Source organism: Diadema setosum, chromosome 8, assembly GCF_964275005.1.
Source record: "Diadema setosum chromosome 8, eeDiaSeto1, whole genome shotgun sequence".
NCBI classification, from domain to species: Eukaryota; Metazoa; Echinodermata; class Echinoidea; order Diadematoida; family Diadematidae; genus Diadema; species Diadema setosum.
This window is the reverse complement of record NC_092692.1, coordinates 27,283,162-27,307,321: the sequence shown is the minus strand read 5'-3', so window position 1 is coordinate 27,307,321 and position 24,160 is coordinate 27,283,162. Positions and strand designations below refer to the sequence as shown.

The 24,160-nt window shown below is 38.8% G+C and overlaps 1 protein-coding gene across 1 annotated transcript in view; it reads left to right on the top strand.

The window, feature by feature from the left end:
* The first annotated feature begins 12,636 nt into the window (after nt 1–12,636).
* Nucleotides 12,637–24,160, top strand: part of LOC140231646 (uncharacterized) — a 110,002-nt gene continuing 98,478 nt past the window's right edge. Inside the window, exon 1 of the mRNA XM_072311796.1 lies at nt 12,637–12,719. Within this exon, the coding sequence (XP_072167897.1) occupies nt 12,637–12,719 (83 nt within the window). The remainder of the gene's footprint in view (nt 12,720–24,160) is intronic.

Genomic DNA, 24,160 nt, shown 5'->3' with positions numbered 1-24,160 from the left:
TTTATAGAAATATAGATATGAATATGTAATTGTGTGAATACATCAACCTACAAATATAATGAAATGGATATGTTTTGATGAATAGACAAATAACACAATAGTATATGCTGGAATATTGTAATGACACTTTTCATTTGGGTGAGACATACGTATCTTTAAGGACAGTGTTAATAGGCTGAAGGAACAAAATTTGAGCATTAGAGACAAGGATGATTCACAGTTTGGTCCGTCGAGCGATGCCATGAAACCCCCTGTGCATCCTCTCAGGATATCTTGTCACGCGTCATCTGAGAAGGAAATCCCTCGGGAAGAAACAAAGGAGTGACGACAATAAAAACCGCTCCACCTGCACATACCTGGCCAAGTGACGTCTTTGGTGCCAACAAGAGAGGAAGTGGAAAAAAAAAAAAACACACACACACCCCAAACCGCTCCATCTATTTCCCATCAGGAATCACTGCAATTACCTCGCAAGTCGATGCGGCGAGACTGCTAATTTTCGAGGAAATCGGGCGGCTTTCTTTCACTAAGATAAACAGTAAAAAGGAGAATTGGGAGCTGAGTGAGCATCTGAACGTCAAATTTCATCTCGGCTGGTTTCTCTTGATGATGCAATGCCGAGAGGAAGACCCTTGCATGTTATCTTTCACAGAAGTAGATGGTTGATTCTGTCGTCAAGGGGGCTTGCCCTCTTTTGTGTAACTTCTCCGAATGTTCACCAAACATTGTGGCAGGATGAGATGGGATATGAACATTGTTTGTGACAAACTCTAACAGAAAGTGCTACTTGAAGATAGAGGTAGCTCTAATGTTTCATGCCTTACCCATAGATGCCAAGTTTTTCAACTGGCTTGGAGTGAGTAACTGCTAGGGAGCAAAGCAATGGGGGGGGGGGGGGAGGGTCCCCCTTCCCTCGTAGGGAGCTTTTCCATTTGAAGATTAGAATTTGTGCAAGTTCCCATCTATTTGTTGTGGAAAATGGTCCTGAAAGACATCATTTTGAGCATTTTCTGCCAAAATTTGAGTCGACGGTGAGGGAATCTAAAATGTACGACAAATGTGACTTACTAGATGGCACAATTTGTGGTGACCCCTTTGGATTATTTATTTAGAACAGCAAATAGCTGTAATCTGTAAGATACAGACATATAGAGGTATCCTCCAGCAAGCAAAAAGAGTGAGGAAAAAGTTTACATGAGCAAGCTTTCCATACGATGTTTATCATTGGTTTATTTTTGATCTTTGTGCTGGTAGGGAGGTGTCTCATCTGCCCTGTGCTGTGGGCTTTTCTTTTCTTTTTGTTTCTGTCAAAAAGAATTCAAGAACTTAAAATTATGAATCTTTGTCAATCAACTTTTAATAGGACACTCTGCAGATGCAGTATATTCCGCTATTTGAGTAAAGAGAAAAGTCTTCGAAATAGTGGGATTTTGCTGCAGAACGCTTCTGTCTTCAGTGCCAGTAGCCCTCCCTGGAGTACATATCCCCTAATGTCTCAAAGAAATCTTCAGTAGATGGCAATGTGAAATGGAGGAGTATGTGCTATATCTTTTATCCCAGCGTCCTAGCAGTCGGGGGAACGAAAACAGCCCATAAATTTTCTGCCGACATCTGCCAGTGTTCAAGTGGCCTCGAGATTGAAAATGTGTGGGCTGTAAATATTGGAGAGATCTCCAGTGGGATAAGTTGCCATTTCGGATGATGTTTAGCTGGCATCATTCATTACGCTCTCACCAACCTGCAAGTAATGTCAAAAAGTAAAGTTTCTCTGGAAACCAGAGAACCCCCGCACTTACGTGAGTGTGCAAACGATTCTCTGCAATCTATTCTAAATGAATTTGAGGGAATATCTCTGACATAATTGCAATGTATCACTGTCATTTTGATACAGGAAATGTCACATGTCTGGTACTAGTTATTCAAACTTTTGTCTTTGGTAAATAGGTAATATGGTAGTCACAGGGGTTTATAATGTACATTTACATAGCAGGAAGTTTTGATAATTTTTGAGCTTCTGAAGGATAAATTTGCCATCTTACTGAAACATATTTTCAGTCTTATTCCTTTAGTTTGATACATGGATGTATGTGAGGGTGAATGCACCACAATTTTAGCCTTTCTTTAGTGACTCTTTTGTTTTTTTCAGTCAAATCAAATGTGAGTCATTGTGCAAAATTTCACGTTGGGAAATTTTGAAAAAACAAAAACAAAACAGAGAGATATTGAACCACCTCATTTCAAAATGTCAAGTGGTGACTGCAAGATGGCCTATGTTTGACCTGTCCCCACAGAAAGTAGGTTTAGGGAAAGTAAAAGAATGAATTACTCTCATTTTAAATTACTAGTACCGCTATATAAACTTGAAGAGCACAAATTTGATTTTTTTAAAGAAACTTCCAATTTATCTTTTGATATGATGACAGGATGGAGTCAAAAGCATTGAAAGACAATGAACAAATTAAAAGACCCTCTTCTTACATCTGCAGAACTGTGTGTTTTTGTGAGCTTGAGTAACAAACAAAAAGTTAAACCATGATTATTACAAATATGGGGGTTACAGAAAAGGAGGCTCATCTCATATCTTCTGTGAAAGTGACATTCACTTTTTTTTTTAATCAAGATGATTTTCAGCCTGAGCGGATCATGGTAAATGGAAACCAATTCTTTATACATTCTGAGTCTCTTTTATCCCCACCCCCAAATGATGTTTTACCTCTGCGAGATATATATACCGAATAATCCTCTCCCTCAAGCTTTCCAAAGCCTTGAGATTATTTGGCCGCCGTGTCCCCTTTCTCTTCTTTCCCAACGAGTTGAATATTTTGCCCTTTAAATCAAGTTCCCCCTATAGCTCCCCGACAATTTGGCCAGTGATTTACGGTGCGCCACTGAGGAGTCTACCCCACAAGTTCAACTCCAAGGGGCAGTCGCAGAGTGCTATCTCTCTCCAGGTTTGACTGTAAATGCCATTTTTGGAATATGAGCTGGTTGATTTGCGTACATATAGGCTGTAAATCACTGGTATCCAACGTTTGTCTGTCCGTCCTCCAGCGAGGGTGTGTGCCCTTGGTAGATTCCAAGTTCTTTTAGTGTGTTGTGCATGTTTTCTGGGAGTAACTCTTGATGCCTGTCACACCCTTTACTAGGTTCACCACCTTTGCTGGGATTACTACTTTCTGTCTTCGGCTCCCTGGATGCAAGATGTAAAGCAATTTGTCAGGGGAGGTTTTGGATGAGTCTATCAGAAAATTTGTAGCCTGGTTTTTCTTGAATATTGTGTGGAGGTGTAACATTATTGTGAGCTGCAATACTTACCCCACTTTGAATGAGGTAGTTTCCCTTTAAACACAGCGCTCGAACAGGGGAGATAACACGAACTTTACTCACCTTTGTGTGTGTGTGGGGGGGGGGGTGGGGCGGGAGGCAGGAGTTTATTATTTTTTACGGATAATGCAGGAAACTCTATGACTTTATCATTTAATTTCTCCCTGAGTACAAGAAAGCCATCAATATATTAGTGGGGTTTAAGGTCGCATTAAGAGATCATCACTCTGTAATGGATGTCAGAGAAAGGAAATGCAGCAAATCCCTGAATAATTGTAGCCAAGTAATTGGGAGAGAGAGGGGGGGGGGGTGGGGAGTGACAGGTACGCAAAGCAAAATTATGTGAGATACAATAAGTGCAGTTGCTTTGACAGTGAAATAGTTGTACCAAGGTAGATACTGCGGTATTTCACACAGTAAGTCGTAATGTGAACACAAATACACACACAAAGAAAATCACATCATAAGATACCGTGGTATATAGGATGGTAACTAAAACTTTGCATGAAATACCGTGGTATATTACATGATAATGCGTAATGTGAATGCAAATACACCACGAACTACGTACATCACAAAATACCGTGGTATGTAGGATGGTAATTTTGCATGAAGGACGCATGCAAGAGATTTGAATGGGAGTAGTGTCACGAAATGCCAAATGCCGACAGTCGTACAGCGGTGTATATCTCACTCAACCTGACTCACTTCGAATGAGAATGCTACTGAGTTAAACACCGCAGTATATATCATCATAGCATTTTGCCAGTGTGAATAGTGCCAAACAAATTACCTTAGTTTTAAATGCCTCAAAAATACCAATATGACTATACTAAATGTAGTAAGAGAAGTAGGGGGGGGGGGGTAGAGAGAGTTTGTGTTTGTATGAGAATAAGAGAACTCACTTTATTTCCCGAGGATGTGGAATGCCATTCCATTTCAAGCTCACCTTAAGTAATAGAGTAAAATCAAAATTCATCACAAAATAATAATCTCAATATTGGACAATAACATCAAAAGTCATGGTGATATCCTGATACTGATATTGCAGCCACATGAACAGTATAAAATCAAATGATACCATTGCCTCAATACATATCAAAGGGATGGTACAGTATTGGTGGAGATGAGAATTGAGCATTCAATTTTTTTGTGAGATACCATAAAAATACTTATGAAATAGTGCAGCACATACCAGTTTAAGAGGTATTTAAAGTTTATTTGATGAAAATCAGGTTTGGAATGACTAAAACATCCAAAAACAAAGTAAACAAAGCGATTGTAATAAAAAGTGGGTCCCACACTTTTTAATAGAATCACTCTGTTTTGGATATCTCAGCCATTTCAAAACCAGTTTTCATCAAATAAACGTTGAATTCCTCATGGAATTACATCCTCTTTCAGAGGTTTCTCATTATCTCACCAAAAAATGTTAGAAACCTGAAAGTAGGTCTCAACCAAAACTATATAATCCCTTTAGGAAAATAAAAATAAAAAATAATAAGAAAGTAAAAAATGAATGTGGATTATTCAGCAACTTTAACTTGCACAATTCTACTGAAAAGCAAGATAGCATTTTCTGAACCAATCGGCACTCCATGCGCATGACGGGTTTAAGATAAATGTTATTCTCCTGTGTCTTGGCAGAACTGTTATGAGGCAAGAATTCACTCATGAAATCGTTCCAGGAAGTTGTCGGGCTAACAAAGGATGCTTTTCAGGAGGGCCTTGTCAAAGGCATATTGTCTCAAACGGTATCTAGCAATAATGCACTACGGCCCTGCATTCCAAGCATTAGGTTTAGTGTACTGGAGGCACTTTGCATACAATGACAAAGGGGGTGACAAAACATATCAATTACCACCTAGAATTTGCAGTTTGTGGAGTATTTAGTCTAAAATTAGCTCAGGGGAGTAGAGAATATGTGTTTGGGCAAAGATTTATTGATGAGGAAAAAATTCCACAGACTTGCCGTTCACATTTTATCATCACATGATTTGAAAATGACACATCGTGCTGGTAGTATGTGCTGCAGTTCTAATCTTACCACCAGCATTCCGAGGATGAGAAAGTTTCGTAAGTCCTAAGCATCTGCCATGTGATTTTCTGTGAGAACTTATAATCACATCCTTTCTTTGACATTAGATAGAGGGAACATTCATGTATTTTATTGGCTGCTTTCCTAATAGTCAGATGTGCATTGTAGATGGTAGTCTGTAATGAACACACCACATTGTGATATGCCAGTGCACACTTTGCTTATCTTCTCACAGACACCTGTAGGTGATGAACTTCTTTATAGTTCTGTTTGCCCTTATTTTCAAAGGGAGAGACATATGTATCTGTCCAAAGAGTTCTGTAAAATAAGGTTTCTAAAAGTGCTTTGCACATGACAGAACTTTAACTAGATTTACTCACCTTTTTATGTTGCAATTTTCTCAAAATTCTGAGGAAAAATATTATTCGAGCACCATACAGCCTGTAGATCGCACAAATAGAGTTGGACCTACACGGACTCGCAGCGGTAGGATAGTGAAATAGCCTTCTTTATTTAGCTTGTATTAAGAGACTATTATAACATGTAGATTGACTATGTATAGGCCCTAGTTGTGTATGAGTTGATGTTTTATGATTACATGCATTTTTCTATTTTATCTTCTTTTTTTTTATATGACTCATATCATGTTTGTACTCTCAAACACTATTTTATCTTAGAACTGTATAGATCTCTTTGTCAGTATGTATAATCTACAGGAATTATATTCACAAATTCGGTTATACTGTTATCTATATTCCATGTTTGCACTCGCATACTGAAGAGGGGGTTGAAAGAGTCCATAGAATGCTAGGCTATTTTAATGACGTTAGTCCATAAACATTTTATGGCATCGGGCTTACATCATCGGGTATATTTTCATGATTCATTTCATAGCTATCACAAAAGCCCATAAAATATCAATTTCTATACCACTGTGATACAAACGCCTTTTGATGAAATCCTGTTTGGTGTTTTCCCATAATTTTTATTATTAAAGCATAACCACAATTTGATGGTTCATTGGGATTAGGACCGAAGGACCTGCATAAAAGGTTGAATGCACTCCTGAGATATATACAGGTATTTCATTTTGATTTGGAAATATAGTTCATTTCAGTTGATCAAATTTATAGGTAACTTCATTTTTTATCTTGATTATATTTGGAACTCAATGATCAATTTCCTGACATTATGATAAAATCAGAGAAAATGTTGTATAGTGTGTGTCCATGTGCCTTCTAAATATATTCTGAACTCTGAATGGGCAGTATTACCACTTTCTGTATTGGTGATTTTCTTTCTTTTATGCCCTCGTTAGGAAGAAAATTATTTTAAGTAAAATCAGTTTTAACAGGTGCAATGCATCACTGTCAGGTTTGTGCCAATATTGACAAAATAATGTTTTATATTTTTTTTTTTGCAAGTCATCTTGGGTGGTATTCTACGGGAAGTTGTTTGAAAAGAGTTTTGCTCTGTACATTACTGTGATGTTGCTTTCAATATGTACATTGCATTTATTTTTCTCAGTCTTCTCATGTTTCAAAGGAAATGAGGCATTGCTGTGTTATGACCAAGGCTGCTCTTTTGAAGTACCCATAACTTGTGGCAGATGATGTTACAGATGTTCAAGTGGTTGTAAATCTCTTAAGTTGATTTTCGCTGCCTTCGTTCCAAGACACTGCTCCTACAGTAGTAGCTGCAGTCACACTGGCAAAAGACAGCAAAGTTCAAGATTGTGAAGTCTTTGCGATTTTTGGGTATCCATCCACACTGGCAGCCAAACTTCTCGATCTTAAGTTCTTGAAATTTGGGTCACTAGTGCACATACACATGGAAGAAGAAAGATCGCGCCGTCTGACAGCTGGTAATTGTGACATAACAATCCATACAAGTACCTGTCCATCACCATGACTGAACGCTTCAGAAACAGATGGTAGACTGGTCATGCGACAAAACTTTGTGATGTCTCTGTTGCTAGTGTTCACACTGCCCAAAGATCAAGAAGATTGGCAGGTGTCTAGGAAATATCCCTCGTTTGAGTGGGTCGTTTTGCGAGAAGTTTTGCAAGAAGTTTACGGCCATACTGGCAAGAGATCTTTAAAACTGTGCTCTTAAAGGCATAATTTACCATTTGCAGATGAAAGCATTAGTGCTTTAAAATAGTTCTAAAATGTGAGTTAGGGATAGAAACAACCACTGTCAAAATTTGAATCCGTATAATTGATGTTAAGTGTTGTTAAATACACAAAATGTGAACAATAGTTATAATAAAAATGTTTCCAGACTAAGCCGTATACAGTTACGGTTTACTGAGAAAAACCCTGATATCTCCTTATATTTTAGGTTTTATTGCAAATATTTCATATGGTAGGATGTTTTACGATACAACAGACCTACACATATGCATGAAATGTGATATCTTGAACATTTTTGAAATCACTGCTCCCAAAGGTAAACTGGACCTTTAAACATTGTGATCTTTTGCCAGTGTGATTTGCAGCTTTTGTATTTCTCCTTTAAACTGAAATGAGGAAAGAATTTCATACGAGAGGGAAAATGTCAAAAGAAAAAAAAATCCAGAATAAAGCTTTAAGAGAAACCTGTCATATTCTAACTTCATGAGATTGCAGTTTTAACTGCAGAGAGCACAGTTATGTCATAAGCTACTTGCAGCAAGTAGACATGGGAAATATGTTCTTAAGTCAATACAGTTACTTTTATGGTTGTAATACAGAACAACATGGAGGGGGCAGAGTTGAGATACTGGTAGAGAACAGGTTCTTGTGCAGAAGAAGAATTGACAAGTATAGGGACAACAACCTGCTTGAATCTGAGGTAGACAATTTAATGACCCAAGATCAATTTCAGCCAGTAAATTTCATGAAGTGTTCACCCCAACAAAGAATAAAACACACAGTAAACAAACAACCCCTGGTTCCGGTGACCTCACCCGTTGCTGGTATACGCTGGCAGGCACTTCAAATTGAAGAATGCATGCTGTTTCAAAAAGTACAGGCAAAGGCACATAAGTGCATAGAAAATTGAGACCTTTTACTTGACTTGAGTTAAGGTTCATCATGCCCTGTATTTGATTTTGTTTATGCAGTGTACAGGGAAATGACTTGTGCTGTCTTTTGTGATATATCACAGTGATATCATCGCTCCTTACTTCTGTGTTTCTTTTGTCCCGTTTTGAAAAGCGGTCAACACTAATAAATGTGTCCTTTAGAACTTCAAATAACACTGTGCTGTGATTATGTCATTGTCTCTGTAAATGTACAGCATGAGTTTGGGTTTATTTGTTGGAATGAGGTTATTTTGTGTTTGATGAAAGCAGATTAGATTTCAAATTTTGTAACTAATAATGATAGTGAGTGGTAGTCTTATTGTCAGCAGACATGCAAAAGGCTTATGTACGTGTTAATGCTTCTAAATGCGTAAGCAGAGATTTTATCCCCCAACCCTAACATCAATGTTTGAATCATGATACAAATACATTACTAATAGATATATTAGCCACATTCACACATACAAAATGGCTGGATTACGATCACGATCCATATCTTGTGGGGTTTTTTGCCAGCGTTCACACTGGTAGAAATAGCGGGATAATGATCGCAATCCAAATCTTGTGATTTTTTCGCAAGCATTCACACGGACAGAAATATCCTGCAAATTGCTGATTGCAGTTATTTGCTGAAGAATCTGTGCATGCATGAAATCTCCCAAACTGAATCACAAAGTGCGCTTCACTGCTTGCACTTCTCTTTGCTCTTTTGTTCTTGTGCATCACAGGAGTGTGGTGCACATGATGTGCCCTTTAAAGGGATGGTACCGGTACATTGTCGGTGGAGATGAGAATTGGGCTCTTAACTTTTTGCAAGATACCAAGAAAACACTTACGAAATAGTACAGTGTATACCATTTTAGGATTAGGAGGAATTCAAAGTTTATTCGATGAAAATCGGGTTTGGAATGGCTGAAACATCCAAAAACAAAGTAAAACGAAGCGATCGTAATAAAGTGTGGGTCCCACACTTTACTCAGCCATTTCAAAACCAATTTTCATCAAATAAACATTGAGTATTCAGAGACTCCAACTCTCCCGTTTTCGACGGGAGATCTCCCGCCGAAAAACCATTTGTGCAAAATCTCCCGTTCTCCCACTTGAGATTTGATTTCTCCCGCCCTGGCTCTTTGTCTCCCCTTGGAAATGATTTCTCACTTATTTCTATCGTATGTTGAAAAAATAAGCCGTAAGGCCCGGTCCCACTGGCCGACGGACACAAAGCGTATGCAGAAAGGACACAGCGGACGAGCAAAATTTCGGGGATGGCTTCATCCGCTTTCATCCGCTCCAGAAATTGACAAAATTGGCGAAAATTGGCGGTAACAGAACGGAAATAGAACGGACGTGGGTAGTACGTAACGGGGATGTTAAACGGATGTTCATCGGAAGCCTAGCGGATGAAAGCGGATGGAAGGGGATGACAGCTCCGAAGGGGTTACCGGAGATAATTGCGAAACGGACGCATAGCAGAAAAAGCGGATGCAGAGTGGGTGCAGAGCGGATGCAGAGCGGATGCAGAGGGGATGCTTTCGAAATGCTTTATATACGAGATGCATACGCTTACATCCTTTCTATTAACGTGCTATTAACGATGTAAAGACGTTCCACGTACCATATCTTTCCTCCCTCTTTCCGTTTTTAGCTGCAGCGGATGTGAGTTGCGAGGATGCCCAGAGGATGCAGAGAGGATGCAGCGGACGTTTAAGGGATGCCGCACGGACATACAACGTTTGTTGCTCGTATGTCGCGGATTTACATCGTACACAGCGGAAAGTTCATCCGTTCTAAAAGTTTTAAGCAGCTTAAAACTTTTTGCGCGGATGAAATCACAGTGGACGGATGCTCGATGGATAGAGCGGATGAAACACGTATGCGATGGGTACACAGCGGATTCGTAGCGTTTTCCAACGGATGGCAAGAATTTTTGTACGCTTTACATCCTCTTTGCATCCGTAAGTGCAGTGGGACCGGGCCTTTAGATAGCACCAGAGAGCATCTAGAACTCTGGGAATTTCGCGCTTCGCACACATCAACTTGGAATCTCCTGTTTGCTAGGGGTTTCAGGCGGGAGAATCTCCAGATCAGAAGGTGCTTTGGGTTGGAGTCTCTGAGCATTCCTCGTGGAATTACACGCTCTTTCATATTTCACAAGAGGTTTCTCATTATCTCACCAAAAAATGTTAGAAACCTGAAATTAGGTCTCAACCAAAATTATACAATCCCTTTAAATGATGAGTTTTTGCTCCAGTGTTCACACGGTTACTGCGGGACAAATTATCACAATAATTCAGATGTAAGCGCAATGTTTCTTGGGATTTGCATTGTGATGATGACCGCGATAATTTGTGGGATTTTTGTGTCCACACAGGCAAACATCTTGAGATTTTGAACACGATGCACATCTTGAGATTTGTATCCTGCTGATTTGCCTAGGTGTGAATCCCACCATGGAGCTACAACAACTGATACATTTAAACTTGTCTGAAAGATTTTTAGGTAAAGAATGTTCTGCCCAAGCTGCTTCTAATACAAAGAACTTGGCATTTGTTAGCTGCACAAAGCTTATTCCAATCCAAGGCAAAAATATCTGAACAGGTGGTTTCTTCTTTTTGGTTGTTCTTGTTTGCAGCAAAGGAATGCCAAAGAACAATAGAGGCATTATGTCAGTCCCAGGTGCTAAATTATTTCTATTTGCAGTGCATTGTAAATTGCAGTAGAAAGCCCATGTGTGTGGCATGCCATAGATTTTTTTTTTTTTTTAAATACCAGTACAGAGGATTATGTGCTAGTATGATGCTAATAGTGAGCTACTCAATACATCTGTTCTCCTTTGTATTAAAGTCTACTCTTGGTAGTTCATTAAATTTACTTGCCTGGTTGCTGCTCTGTGATAGACAAGCCATTTAATAAGCAAACTTGAAACAAGTTTTAATTTTTACCATCAATAACTTGTGTTTAGCAAGCATGTTTTGGTGACCTGTTCTAGTGTTTATGGTTGATCATTCAAAGTGAAAAGTGAAATACCATTACACATGAAGTGCCAGTTGTGCTTGTTTGTTTGTTTGTTTGTTTGTTTGTTTTTTTGTTTTTTTTTACGTGATCAAAAGTTAATTCAATGGGCTCAGAAATTACTCATATGAATCTCTTTAAGATCTTGAAAACATATGTACAGATTGAATTAAATTTTTATGTTCAGATTAAAGTCAAATCGCTTATTCTTTCTGTTCCTGCCTCTAACAGCCTCTTTATGGCTAGCTAACAAGAAATTTGCGAGCTTTTAATTTTCTAAACCAGCACAAGTCATTCTTTGCTATCAAAGAATGAGGAAATAGTAATTGAATGGGCAGTGGTGTAAAGTGTCTGGACAGTTCTGATCTGGTCCCCGACTCGTCACGTTCAGGAAGCTTTATCCTTGGATGCTGCGGTGTTGAAAGAAGCTTTACATTGGCTTGGGTTAGAAGGGAGGAGAGACCCCAACACTCTTGCAAGACACTATCGTGCACAGCTGCTGCATTACGATACTGCCATGCCGGAGGGCAAGATCCGTACTTCTCAAGAGCTTTGGATACAGAGAACCATCATTTTGGATTTCACTCGGCATGTGACTCGGAAACATTATTGACATGTTAGCATTTCCAGGAAATCATGTTGACGTGCTAGCACTCTTCAGACTTTTTGAGCCAACATACTGTATACCATTGTTTTGTGGAGTATTTTTATTTTGTGTGTGATATGGATATTGTTTAGGGCGATTTAGACTTTATATTAAACCCAGACTTGAATTGTTTGGTCTTTTTGGTGTTGATGACAATATCATTTTGCATGAATCATCTTTTTCATCTGCCATATTTTGAACAAGATGGAGTTACAGTTGGATGGATGGTGCAAATGGAATGTGTCACCATCTTGTGCTACAAATTTGCATTATATTCTACGTACTATATATTTTTGCTGTGATTAGATATTTCCAGTGGAATCTAGCCGTCTGAAGCAGGTCATTTCTGCTGTTGGAATTATGCAAAACATTCATCGCTAGCATGTGCCATTTTCTAGGGCCACATTGAAGTGAATGATTGAAATTGGTATTAAAGGGAAAATTGTTTCTGATGGTGGTAATTTCCTGTCATAATACTGGATGCTAATGGCTCACTGAGAAAAACAAACAAACAAACAAACTTGGATCTGAGTGTGACTACCCTTGATCATGGCAACGACATTAAGAGAGTCGGACTACGTATGGATGATCAAGAATTTGAGGAAAACTCCACGACTTCTTTGCATAAGGCCGTGAGTATTTACAACATAATGCAGTGTAGCTCACTTTGATCAGTGCCATTGAATGTTGCACTATATGTATTACCTTCATGTTGGTATAAATTTTGTGTCCATCTTCCATCTAACTTGAGATTGTGTGTCAGGCTTGCCTGACATGTCATCCTTGCCTGACATGTCATCCTGTAGTGTGATCATCACTAGGATTTCTAGCTTGCCAAGTAAGAGAACAAATGAGCAGCATGTAGAATGAATGGAATGGAAGTAAAAGGACTTGTAGTAAGGGATCGCAAATATCTAAGATTTTGAATGTGTGATGCTACTTACCTGTTACACTCCATCATAAAAATGACATTTTTTTTTTTTTGCTCTTCTTTTCAAATGATCTGTGTAATTAGACTGTTTAGATTGCAGAATAGCCTGTCTAGAATGCAGACAGAAATCATTCATTGGAATGTTTTTTCCTCTTTCTTTGTGTATTTATTTCTTTCCCTTGCCCTAAATGTACTGTACCTGTTGGCCTCAGGCACTATCACACTACTATACGTTCCTGGTGGAATCTTGAATGGTTTTCGGGTGACAAGCCACCCATCACATAAGCACGTAGCCCAAGTGCTATTCAAACAGACCTAATCCCCCTCCCTAGTCAAGGTTTAATTGATGTTTAGTATTGGCATTTCATCTGTACCTACTATGTTACGTACTTTGAAATATTATCCATTGTGCCCCCCCCCCCCCCCAAATCTAGCCGCAATTTTTGTAATATGTTTTCTGAAAGATTAAGACTGGTATCATGGCAGGTGATACATATAAGATTTGACTGCCCACGTTCAATTTGAATTAGCCAGGGACCACTCAGATGGCCTAAGGGGGATATGTGCAGTTCGAATGTGTGGAAAATTTTATTGCAGAATGTCATGCAATGTAATTCATCAAAATATTAAGATTTAAAACAAGAGATAGAAGTGAGTTCCAGCTCATTGGCAATATCATTTTTTTTTTCAGGGCCCCCAAGAATAGCAATATGTAAAACACTGCTGGGGCTACCTTGGGGAAAGAATCCTAGAGGAACAAAATAAAAGAAATAGAAATACCATATATGGCATATTTTGATGTTAAAATCAAATGTTGAAAGCAGCTGCTTGTGTTCTTATTTGCTTGTAAATATTAAATGCTTTTTAATGGAATGTAGATGCTTGTCCAGTTGAAGGTAAACATGAATGTGCATTCTGAACTACGATTTACACAGCAGTGCAGGTAGAGTATGCAGATTCAAATACACTATTTGTAAATGGTGGTGATGTTAATATTCCAGGGAAATTGCTGTGAACAGTCATCTTGCATTTCTAAAGCTACATGGGAGATTTTTATGAAAGACCCGTAATGACTCTATTTGTACTCGGAACACGTATGCGCGGCAGGGACAAATTACGGGCCGCGGCATTATTGATTGTGACGTAATCGACCTTGATAGCATAAACGATTTATCGTTTATGATCCCTGCATTTTTAATTACCCCTATATTGAATAAGCACTAAATAAAAGAAAAACAAAAAAGGGTGGAAAGTATAGGTATCTTCATTTCATACATATTCATGTCTTTAAAACACTCCAGTCATAGTTGCAAAATCTCACTAAAAATTCCATATAAGTAGTTATTTTTGCACCCTTAATTTCATGCATTAAATATCAAATTATGTTAATTATTTTTATGTCATCGTAATAGTATAAATAACATTTTTTGGGGATTTTTTTATATTTATTCCTCTTGGATTTGAATGAAAGAGGTCATGCCTGCCTGTTTCGTGCAATCGGTTTCCATCTTAGAATTTTTTGCTTATCTACCCATTCTCCTAAAGAAGGGGTACAATAGCGTCTTGTGAGCCCGATCGGCTACTAAAATCAGAGCTATTGTGTTGCTAGCGTTAATTTTGGGGGATATCGAGGTGACAGGATTATGATCTCCGGTGAAGTTAGTTTTTTGTGTAATAACGATTAGATAGATTACACTTGGTATTACATTTTTTTCCCTTTAGGGGAAAAATACAAGATACTTTCCCGATGTAAGAGCCGCAGAATTTTATTTTTATCGGAGTGGCGCTCGCGCTTCCGCCTTGTGCGTAGGCGCAGAGATTCAGTCCCGCATCGTTCGTTGTTCGACGCTTGAACGTGCATTTTGGCGCATGCCTATGGCAACTGCGTTATGTCGTGCTATTTTGTAGGTTAGGCTGGTTTTTGTGCAGAATGCATCCTTTGCTGCATGGTTCCTCGGTTAATAAGGTTTTGTTAAAACGTGAAAGTTCTGTGTGAAGTCGGATACTGCTTTGGCTTGCTTACGAGAGGGTCTGAATCTAAGCTGCTAAAGTCTCACTTTATGTACAATTTTGCTTTGGGATAACTGTGTACTGTAGTGTATGTAGCCTGGATAACCAGTACTAGCTTCTAAATATGAATGTTTTTTTTTTGTTTGTTTTTTTTCAAGATTTATCAGTTTGGGCAATTTGTAATATCTGTCCAGGCGTCGATGTTCTATAACCTTACTAAATTACCTTCAAGTCTCCATACCATGGACCTGGTAACGGTGGTTCAGGCATGCTTTTGTGGATTTAAGCCTATAAAAATGCCTTCAAGAAATTGGAAAAGGAGTACATAATAGGTAGATTTGATATAGATTCGTCTATATTATATACATGTACTGTATGTGATATTTGTGAGTAGGGCCTATTATCAGTATGGTTGCACATTTGCCTTCAGCTTTTGCAATGTTTATATCCACTCATTGATGATGGGCAAGGTGAAATTGTTTACCAATGATGATATAATGACAAAATATGACATTGATGCAATCAATTGCTAATTGAAAAAAAAAACAACAAAGAATGAAAATATAGTGCTTTATATTTTTTAGGTGCACATAAATTAAATGTGCCCATGGCCCTTAAAAGTGTGAAAAGTATCTACTACAATACTCGGTAACATACATATAAGAGAACACCCTGTCCATAATAATTCAACCATGCACTTGTCACCTCATATTTGTCGCTGTGGTGGACTTGCGTTCTGCAAGGACGTCTTTGGGATGTCTTTCTTGGGTTACATTGTTTTCTTGTAACCCAACAAATGACTAAAATAACAGAAGAAGACTGGAAGAAAAAAAACAAACAAACAACAAAGAGCCAGTACATGTAATGTTGCAACTGTGTTCTAATGAGAGTACTGTAGCAACCTCAGGCTATGGTCATCATCCACCCACACTTCTAGCTGCTTATTTGTATTTTTTCTGTTTTAAGCTATGCCAGAGTTAGAATGCGTTTGATATAAAAATATTGCAGGTACCATGGTAGCGGTACTAGTCATGCTAGTAGAGAGTGACATGAATTTGGTGTGATGCTGAGACTTGCAAACATTTTCATTTTTTTTTTTTTTTTTTGCTGCCTGCAATGGAGAATATCATTCATTTACAGTACTAAATATAGGGACTGTTGGGATATTATTTTGGTCTCAAGAACTTTTTTTTTTATTTTTATCATTTATCAATGTTAATGAATTCAACATCACAAACAACAGTGTTACACGACCTGAAAGAGTATTCAGCTACAGGTAATGATGTATGTTGACTTTCCATCCACTGCTCATAAAAAAAAAATAAAAAAAAATTAGCTGCTGCACAGATGTAATTTCCTTCTTACTTGAATAAGGAAGTACATGTACAGATTTATGCTAAAACATGTACCGGTACTAAATAATGCAGTTGGTGCAATGGATGTGGGTGAGGTCGTTTGTTTTGTTATTGTTTTCAGTGAGCAAAGCAACGAAACGTGCAGATGTAAATATATGTAGAGGTAGTAAAGTACTGCTGTGTGATGGCGTTGAACAATTTTTTTTGAACTGTGGATACTATGCTTGTAGTGCACACATATTTAGAAGACTTCAACATGACTTGAATGAGCGCTTTATGAGTGGGGGGGGGGGCAATCAATTGAACCTTTTCAACAAATTAAACAATAGCAATAAAAATGAAATAAAAACAAGGTGATCAACATGTTTCAATAGGGCGTGCTACAGTTAACACTAATCACAATGTCGTGACAAAGACAACAGAGAAATTCTTGAGACTGCTGAATGCTAAATGTGTCAAGATTAATTTTGCCTCCACACTTTGAGAGATTTCAAGTCAGTGCTGGTCAGTCAGCCTGGACTTTACTGCTCTCTCAAATGAAATTGTTAGCAAACTAATGTGTGTTTTTTTTCTGTCAACTGATGGTGCAATGGTAATGAACATGGTTGAAATGATGAGCAGTCAATGGTGACTGATGGACAGACATCTGACTGCCTTAGCAGTGCTTAGTGTTGTCCGCTTGGCTTTTGTGCACTGTCACTGGTGTGCAAAGTGAACTGTGCAGTCTTTGTAAAAGTTATGTGTTCTCTCCTGTACAGTCAAGTCGTTTTTCATGTGTGGAAGTTTTGATTGTAACAGTAGTAGCACGATGTACCGGTACAGGAGTTCGTGGGATGAATTACTGGCACAATCCTTCCGTATTAAACCTTGGCCACCACCCGCCCCTCTGGCCCCGGCCCGCGGCGCTCGGCTCCGCGGTCGACTGTAAAGTAACCCGCGCCGCCCGTGTCGCGGCCCGTGTGGTGACCATATATTTGATTTGCCGTAAAGTGTAAATCGAACTGCCCTGAGCAGTGCACAAGGTCAAATTCAAGGGTAATAAATGATTCGCAAAAAAATTCTAAGATGAACAGGAACCACATGAACTTAACAGGAATGTCCTGAATAATGTCAAACAGGCCATCACATTTCACAGAAAAATCCCGTCGAAACACCGAAAAAGTGAAGAAAATAAGCTGAAAATTGATCGTAATTACGATCCTCTCTGTGTGTCCCATGGGACCAACTCGTCATGACAGCGACATGACTTCAAACGTCGACCCATTGCGAGTTGAATGTTTTGCTAGGAACGTTCTAATTTTTATGAGAGATTGGGTATATCTTGCTCTTCTGGATTTTCTCTGAAACATGTTTGGAAACCACTCTGAGTTTTTCTAATGACGTCAGATCTTGAGTCACCACCCTCGCTCATTTGATCGGTTTCGAACGGAACCCGAATCAAAGTATTTTTTATGAATGATAAAGTGAGCCCTCTCTCGGCGGATGTGCACAATATGGCTGCGCGCGTAAGCTGTCCATTGCTTCTGTGTTGACGTAACATACGTGGGAAGTGATGGTTCAATCGAATAGCTATTGAATGACTGTAGCTCAGCCCTTTCTGTACCATGGAATTTAGGCAGAGTGTATACAATGCTATGGAGTTTGCACTGCCTATCAACCCTCAAAGCACACAATGGATTAACCCTTTTTGTGCTAGAACTTTTGGCAGTGTGTACAAATGCTATGGAGTTTTCTGTGCTAATTAGCACTGAAAGAACACCGAATATCAAACTGCAAGCATTTATTTTGACTGATGTGGTTATCTGCTAGCAGGCGAAGATGTTGCACATGAGGGACTCGAATGTTTTGTGATGTTCGGTCGAGTTGGAACGGTGTACCATGTGGCTCCTGACTTCTTTCCCCTCCGTAACCCAACAATCAATGCTGAAACAATGCCGGCCAACCGAGCCGTGCAGAAATCAATAGGCATGCCGTGGTGAAAGCCAGTCGGCTGATGCAGACAAGAAAAAAAGAAAAAGAGGCAGAAATACCTCAACGTATTGTTGAACAATGCACCTGACCCGCCTGTAAACAGAGCAGGAAAAAACCAACAACAACAACAACACTTTTAATGAATTGAATGGCTACAAAAATACCAACTACAAGCAAGTCAAGCAGGAAAAGAAGAGCTTAAGAGTAAACTATTTGTAGCTTGTCATTTGTGATGGAATTCTATGTTGCCTGTGTGTTGTGTAGTGGCTGAGCAACTGAAATGACATTAGAATAAGATGATAGGTCAATATCATTAGGTATAGCTGTACATATGACCGTGCCATGCACTATGTAGGAAGGGTAGGATCCATGATGTACATCAATTCAGGTGTCTTGAAGCTTGTTTCTCTATACTCATACTTACCAGATTTGGTTGTACCATTGACTATGACCCCTGCACCCCCCCCCCCAAAAAAAAAGAAGAAAAAAAAAAAGAAGGGGGAGGGGCTGCTAAATACCCATTCATTCACTTGGGTCAAAAGGGACATCACAGACAGTTAATCTTGTCCAAGGATGAATGCAGGATTTGAACCTGAGACCTTTGGTTTCATCCACTAAACCTCTTCATCTTACATTCAAGTATGAAAATGTATTCACATGAGACCATTAGGACAAAATGTCTCGATACACGATAATCATATGGCAGCATTAGGCTTCGCACACGGTCATGTTTCACAAGAAGCTCATGATCGAGCTCATGAATATGAGTTTCTCCCTTAAGCAGTATGAACTTTGCACATTGTTTTTATGCTTTGAAGTGCATTCATCTGATATTTCTTGCTCACGCTGATGTGCAATGCGAATAAGCCCTGCCTACTTATACGACGCACGATTATATGAGAGTATTCAGACATGATACATGGTATGAATTTACTAATGTTGTATATTTGAAGGAATCAATGCTCAAACTATCATTTTGATATGCTATGTACGTATACCAGGATATACATGGATGATATAAGGCATATAACATTATACGGTCATTCAGACACATAGAAATGTCCCATATCCTTACGTCTTGTATCCATATAAGAATTCCCTAGTCTGAAAGGGGATGAATGTGACATTACATGTCTTTTTCTGGTGTCCTGGTTTGAGCTGGTGGCCCCCTGAAGTCTGGGTGCAGTTTATGAGCTGCCATGACACAATAATTCAACTGCTCTTTAAGGATTTTTATTGTTTTACCAAGAGAAGGGTCTAGTCTGGAAAGAGGGTAGTGCTCTTATTTCATGTTTTTGAAAGCTGTTGAACAAGGATGATAAACTTCATTAGTGCTGCCTTGTAGGTTATGTAGCATATATCAGTATCCCGGGTATACAATGTACCATTGGTAGATAACACAGAATGTTTATCTTCATGAGGAAAAGATGAAATTGCAGATAGTTGTAAACACAGGAAAAGATGAAATTGCAGATAGTTGTAAACACAGGAAAAGAAGAAGGGTTGTGAGTTACAGTGTACATGATGTCTTTCTCTCTCGTGGCAAACGATTCCAGTTACCGTTGTCAAACCCGGGAGGAGGCACATCATAGCCATATATCATCGCAGATCTGAAGCTCACAATTATTGAATGAATGATATCCAATCTACTTCCATTATGGATAATACCTTTCCACTAACATCGATTTGGACCACAATACAACTGTATTTGATTTTTTTTTTTTTTAAATGTAAGTGTTCAGAAAATTAGTTCTCTCATATGTACATTTTGGTCTTTCATTTCGGAGTATGATGTCTGAAATAATTGCTGTAGCTAGCTGTTTATTTTGTGACAGATCATACCTCCTCAAAATGGTTGTGTACTATCTAGCGGTGGTGGTGGGGGGGGGGGGGAGGGACAGCCATATTGCGTCATTTCACCACACGTTGATAGTGGTTTTGCCGTTCAAGGCTGCAGTACTTAGGCGCTTTGTGCGCCACACGATTGGGGACTTTCAATCAATTTGAGCATTCAGTGCGATGATCAATGTGACCACTGTTTTTCTCGCCTAATTGTCAGATTGCCTTTCAAACAGATTCTGTCCCTCTGCATTACATCCTGCTGGTTTCATCCAGTATGTCATTGATGATCGGCCAGATCAATCAGGGTCCGTTTGTAAATCAAACATCTCAGGCACGCCATATGTCAAATGCGATCAACCATTTAGCTTGTTGTTGAACTGCATTGTTTAAATTAAAGTTATTAGTACGGGAGATTATTACTCGCCTCAAATATATGTCTACATTATGTACATAGTATAAACATTGTTGATATCTGCTGATATGCTGAATTTTTCATTTTCAAATCAAGATTTCAGATTAAAAACATGGAAAGAGGAGTAATCACATTGTTTTATGGAGACAATAGAAACTAATGGTTCTTCTGCTTAATAAATTTCTTTTTAGTTTTTGGGCACAGAAATGTACTGTGTAAAAAGGTTATAAGATACACTATAGTAACTTGTAAGTTGTATCACAGATTTGCCAAGAAACTGGTAGAGTACGAAAACTGGTGTTTGATATCTCTTTAATGGGTGTAAAACTGGCTGATCAATGCAGACACATCCCAGTGACTTACGATGTAGAGGCGTGATCCACAAATGTGAGAGCCAATTACTGGCCCATTAGTTGGTAGTTTGGTTGCCGGAGACTTTTTATTGACCAATTAACCCAATCAAGGCCATGTTGCACTGCCATATTTCTCAGTCACAGACTGTGATAGCCTTCAGGGATACTGCGCCAAGGTGCAAGACTTTATGACCATCTCAGAAGTCAAGTGCTATTGGGCTTTTCCACAGGAGGAGAGAATTTGGTCTGAAAGAAAAGACTAGCCTGCCACTGCTTGTAATGTTGGGTCTCTGGTCACATCGATCACCTTCGTTATCTTTGCCACATGTAAAGCATATTTCATTAGACGAACCATCAACATGGGTCCTTTGTGTAATGGGTCAAATTAATAAAAAATGACGTAAGGACAATAACCTAGCTGTCCCACCTTCAGTGGGTCATTCCCTCATGTTTCTTCAACCCGTATTCAGTCAACCCCTCCTCTCTCTCCCTTCTTTCCTTTTCTTTCTCTTTCACAACCTGTCTAACATTCACTCTCTCCTTTCAGTTCTATGTGCCTACATGTAGTCTCTCCTCTGTGTACTAGCACTCCTTGTTCACCTGGGTGCCTTTTGTATGTATCTCAGCGTATGAACATTCATATTGATTTGTGCAAATGCGTCCTGGGCTAATTGATGTCCGTGGGCATATTATATCCAGTTCAGTCTGTAAAGCTAAGGAATGGTGAACCACAGTCGGAGGTGTCTTCTATTAAAGCATGCATCATTTCCACTGAGTGTTTGTTCACACTATAATGTCTGTCCCACTTTCCCACCAACATTCAAGTGCTGTGACATTCATGACAGTTGATTTAGAGAATAGATGTCAAAGACAAATTCTGATAATCCAAGCACTGGAATGACAATTGTTTGTTTTAGAGTTTTTGTTTCTCTACATGTACATCTGCTTCATCCCTACCACACTCCCTTTTTCTCAAGTGAAAGTATGTGTGATGTATATCTTTGTAACCATGGTAGCCTGGCAACCTTTTAAGTGTGCAACCCTGTTCTCCCAAAGGACATTGTTATCATCATGCATAGTTTATTGATACGAGATGTTACCTTTTAAAATATGCTCCTTTATCAAGAGCATTATTAAAAAAACAAAGATGTACAAATGTAATGTTGTGTCTTGCCTTATATTGTGTGCACCAAGCAAGGATTTGAACTCAGGACCTCATGTTTAAAGAGCCAAGAGCCTAAACCACTTGATCACAAAGCTTGCACATTTCACTTGCCAGATAGCTACAGACTTGGTTACCTTTGGCAAGCTTACATGTGGGTGTGTGTCAAACTCAGATATATTATTTGTTTGTTTGTTTGTTTGTTGTGTGTGAAAACCACACAGTATCGTTGATCTATGGTTCTCAGCTTCATGTGACAGACTTTGTTGCAAATGTAACAGTTCCAGATATGTTTTATGCAGTCAATCTTAGACTAACGTATAATGTAGGCCAACACTGGATATATTCATGTCACTTAATTATATGGAACAGAATTGAATGATTAAGACTTTTTGTCTGTTGCGTTTGCCTTGTAATAAGTAGCCATTCTACTCCTGAAAATCCTCTCTACACGTGGGATTAATATTTCCTCCCAACAAAAATGAAGAGATTATTTCCCCCATTTTCGTTTTTCCCCTCCAAGAGGACAAACATTCTAACTCCCCCAGCAAGGGTCTTGAGTTCACCCTCATGTCTGCGAAGACCGCCTCCCCCCTGTCATCATACACACAAGCACATTGCTTGTAGGTGATTAGTGCCTATTGATTATTTTTGTGCTCCGTTGGTGTTTGAAGGGCTTTGACTCTAAGGTGGTCGATGAAAGGGGCATTGTGACTACAACCTGCACTGAGGGCGATGTGCACAGTTTGTGTAACAAATAGCAGCCTGGATGATTGGATAATTTTCTGTAATTTGCTCTGCACTGGTATTGTGGAGTCAGTATTCCCTCATACTGTAGTTTAGTGCTCAGTTTAACAATTTTAAGAGACTGAGGAGAATTTTAACTCAATGAGGGAAAGTTGTTCTGAATGAAAGCCAATACGTAAACTAGGCAAAATTTTAACAGCTGTTTTGAATAGAGTTGTGTGTCAAGTAGCAGATCGGCAAACTGGGTAATCTTATGTAATTTGCTCTCTTCTGATGTTACAGAATCTGTAGTCACACTCTGGGGAATTTGATGTAGATTTTACAAGTAGTGATTGTAAGATGTGTGAAGTGAAGAATTTGCTCAACAGAGAATATGATATATGATGGTATAAAAACCACCATGTGAAAGCAAAATTAGACAGACAATCATATACAAAGGTTTAGACTGTTTGTTTGCTGTGTGACCAGTCTATCAAAGGATAGAAGTGACAGTGTGATGTCATATTTTCTCCACAACCCTTTTCTTGAATTCTGAACAGAAAGGGAATACAGACAAGATTCAGTGTGGACTGTCAACTAATTTGCGTGCTAGAGATCCACCAACTAGCATGTTTTTACTTTTATTTTCCCTGATGCAGAGAATAAAAGAAAACACAACATTCTTGAAGTGAAATATATGCTCATTTCTAGAATTGTCAAATTTTGCACATGGATACATGCAACTCTCCTATTGTTTAAACCAAGATATGTTTTTTATTTTTTCCATTGGCAGAGTAGCATTTTCCCTGTGTTTCAGTATGTTTTCTGATCTGCAGAATTTGTCAGCTCTGTATGTCTGTGACCGATACAACTGTATTTTTCTGGAAATATGTAGAGTAAGTTGTTCAACATTTCAAAACAAAATCAACTTGACATAGAGTTGGGATTCTCTTGAAGAAAGTGAAGGTGTATATGTAATAACACACTTTTTTGTGGTTACTCTCTCCTTCCTCTCTCCTGTTTCTATCATTCCATCTCTTTCTCGTCTTTCACCCTGTCTTTCTTTCTCTTCCCTTTTTTATACATATTTGTCTCTCACCTTCTCTCTTTCTTCCCTTTATTCTTGTTTGTCTTTTTTCCCCCAATCTTTCTTTCTCCATCTATCCCCTTCTCTCTACTTGTCAAAAATTCTGTTCCTGTTCCTGCTAGATGTGGGAATGTTTTGCCTGGTCTGAACGCTATTCAGAATTTTGCTAGATAATGACACTACCCACATATTGTTGTCCACATCCAGCATAGTTTGATTTCAGG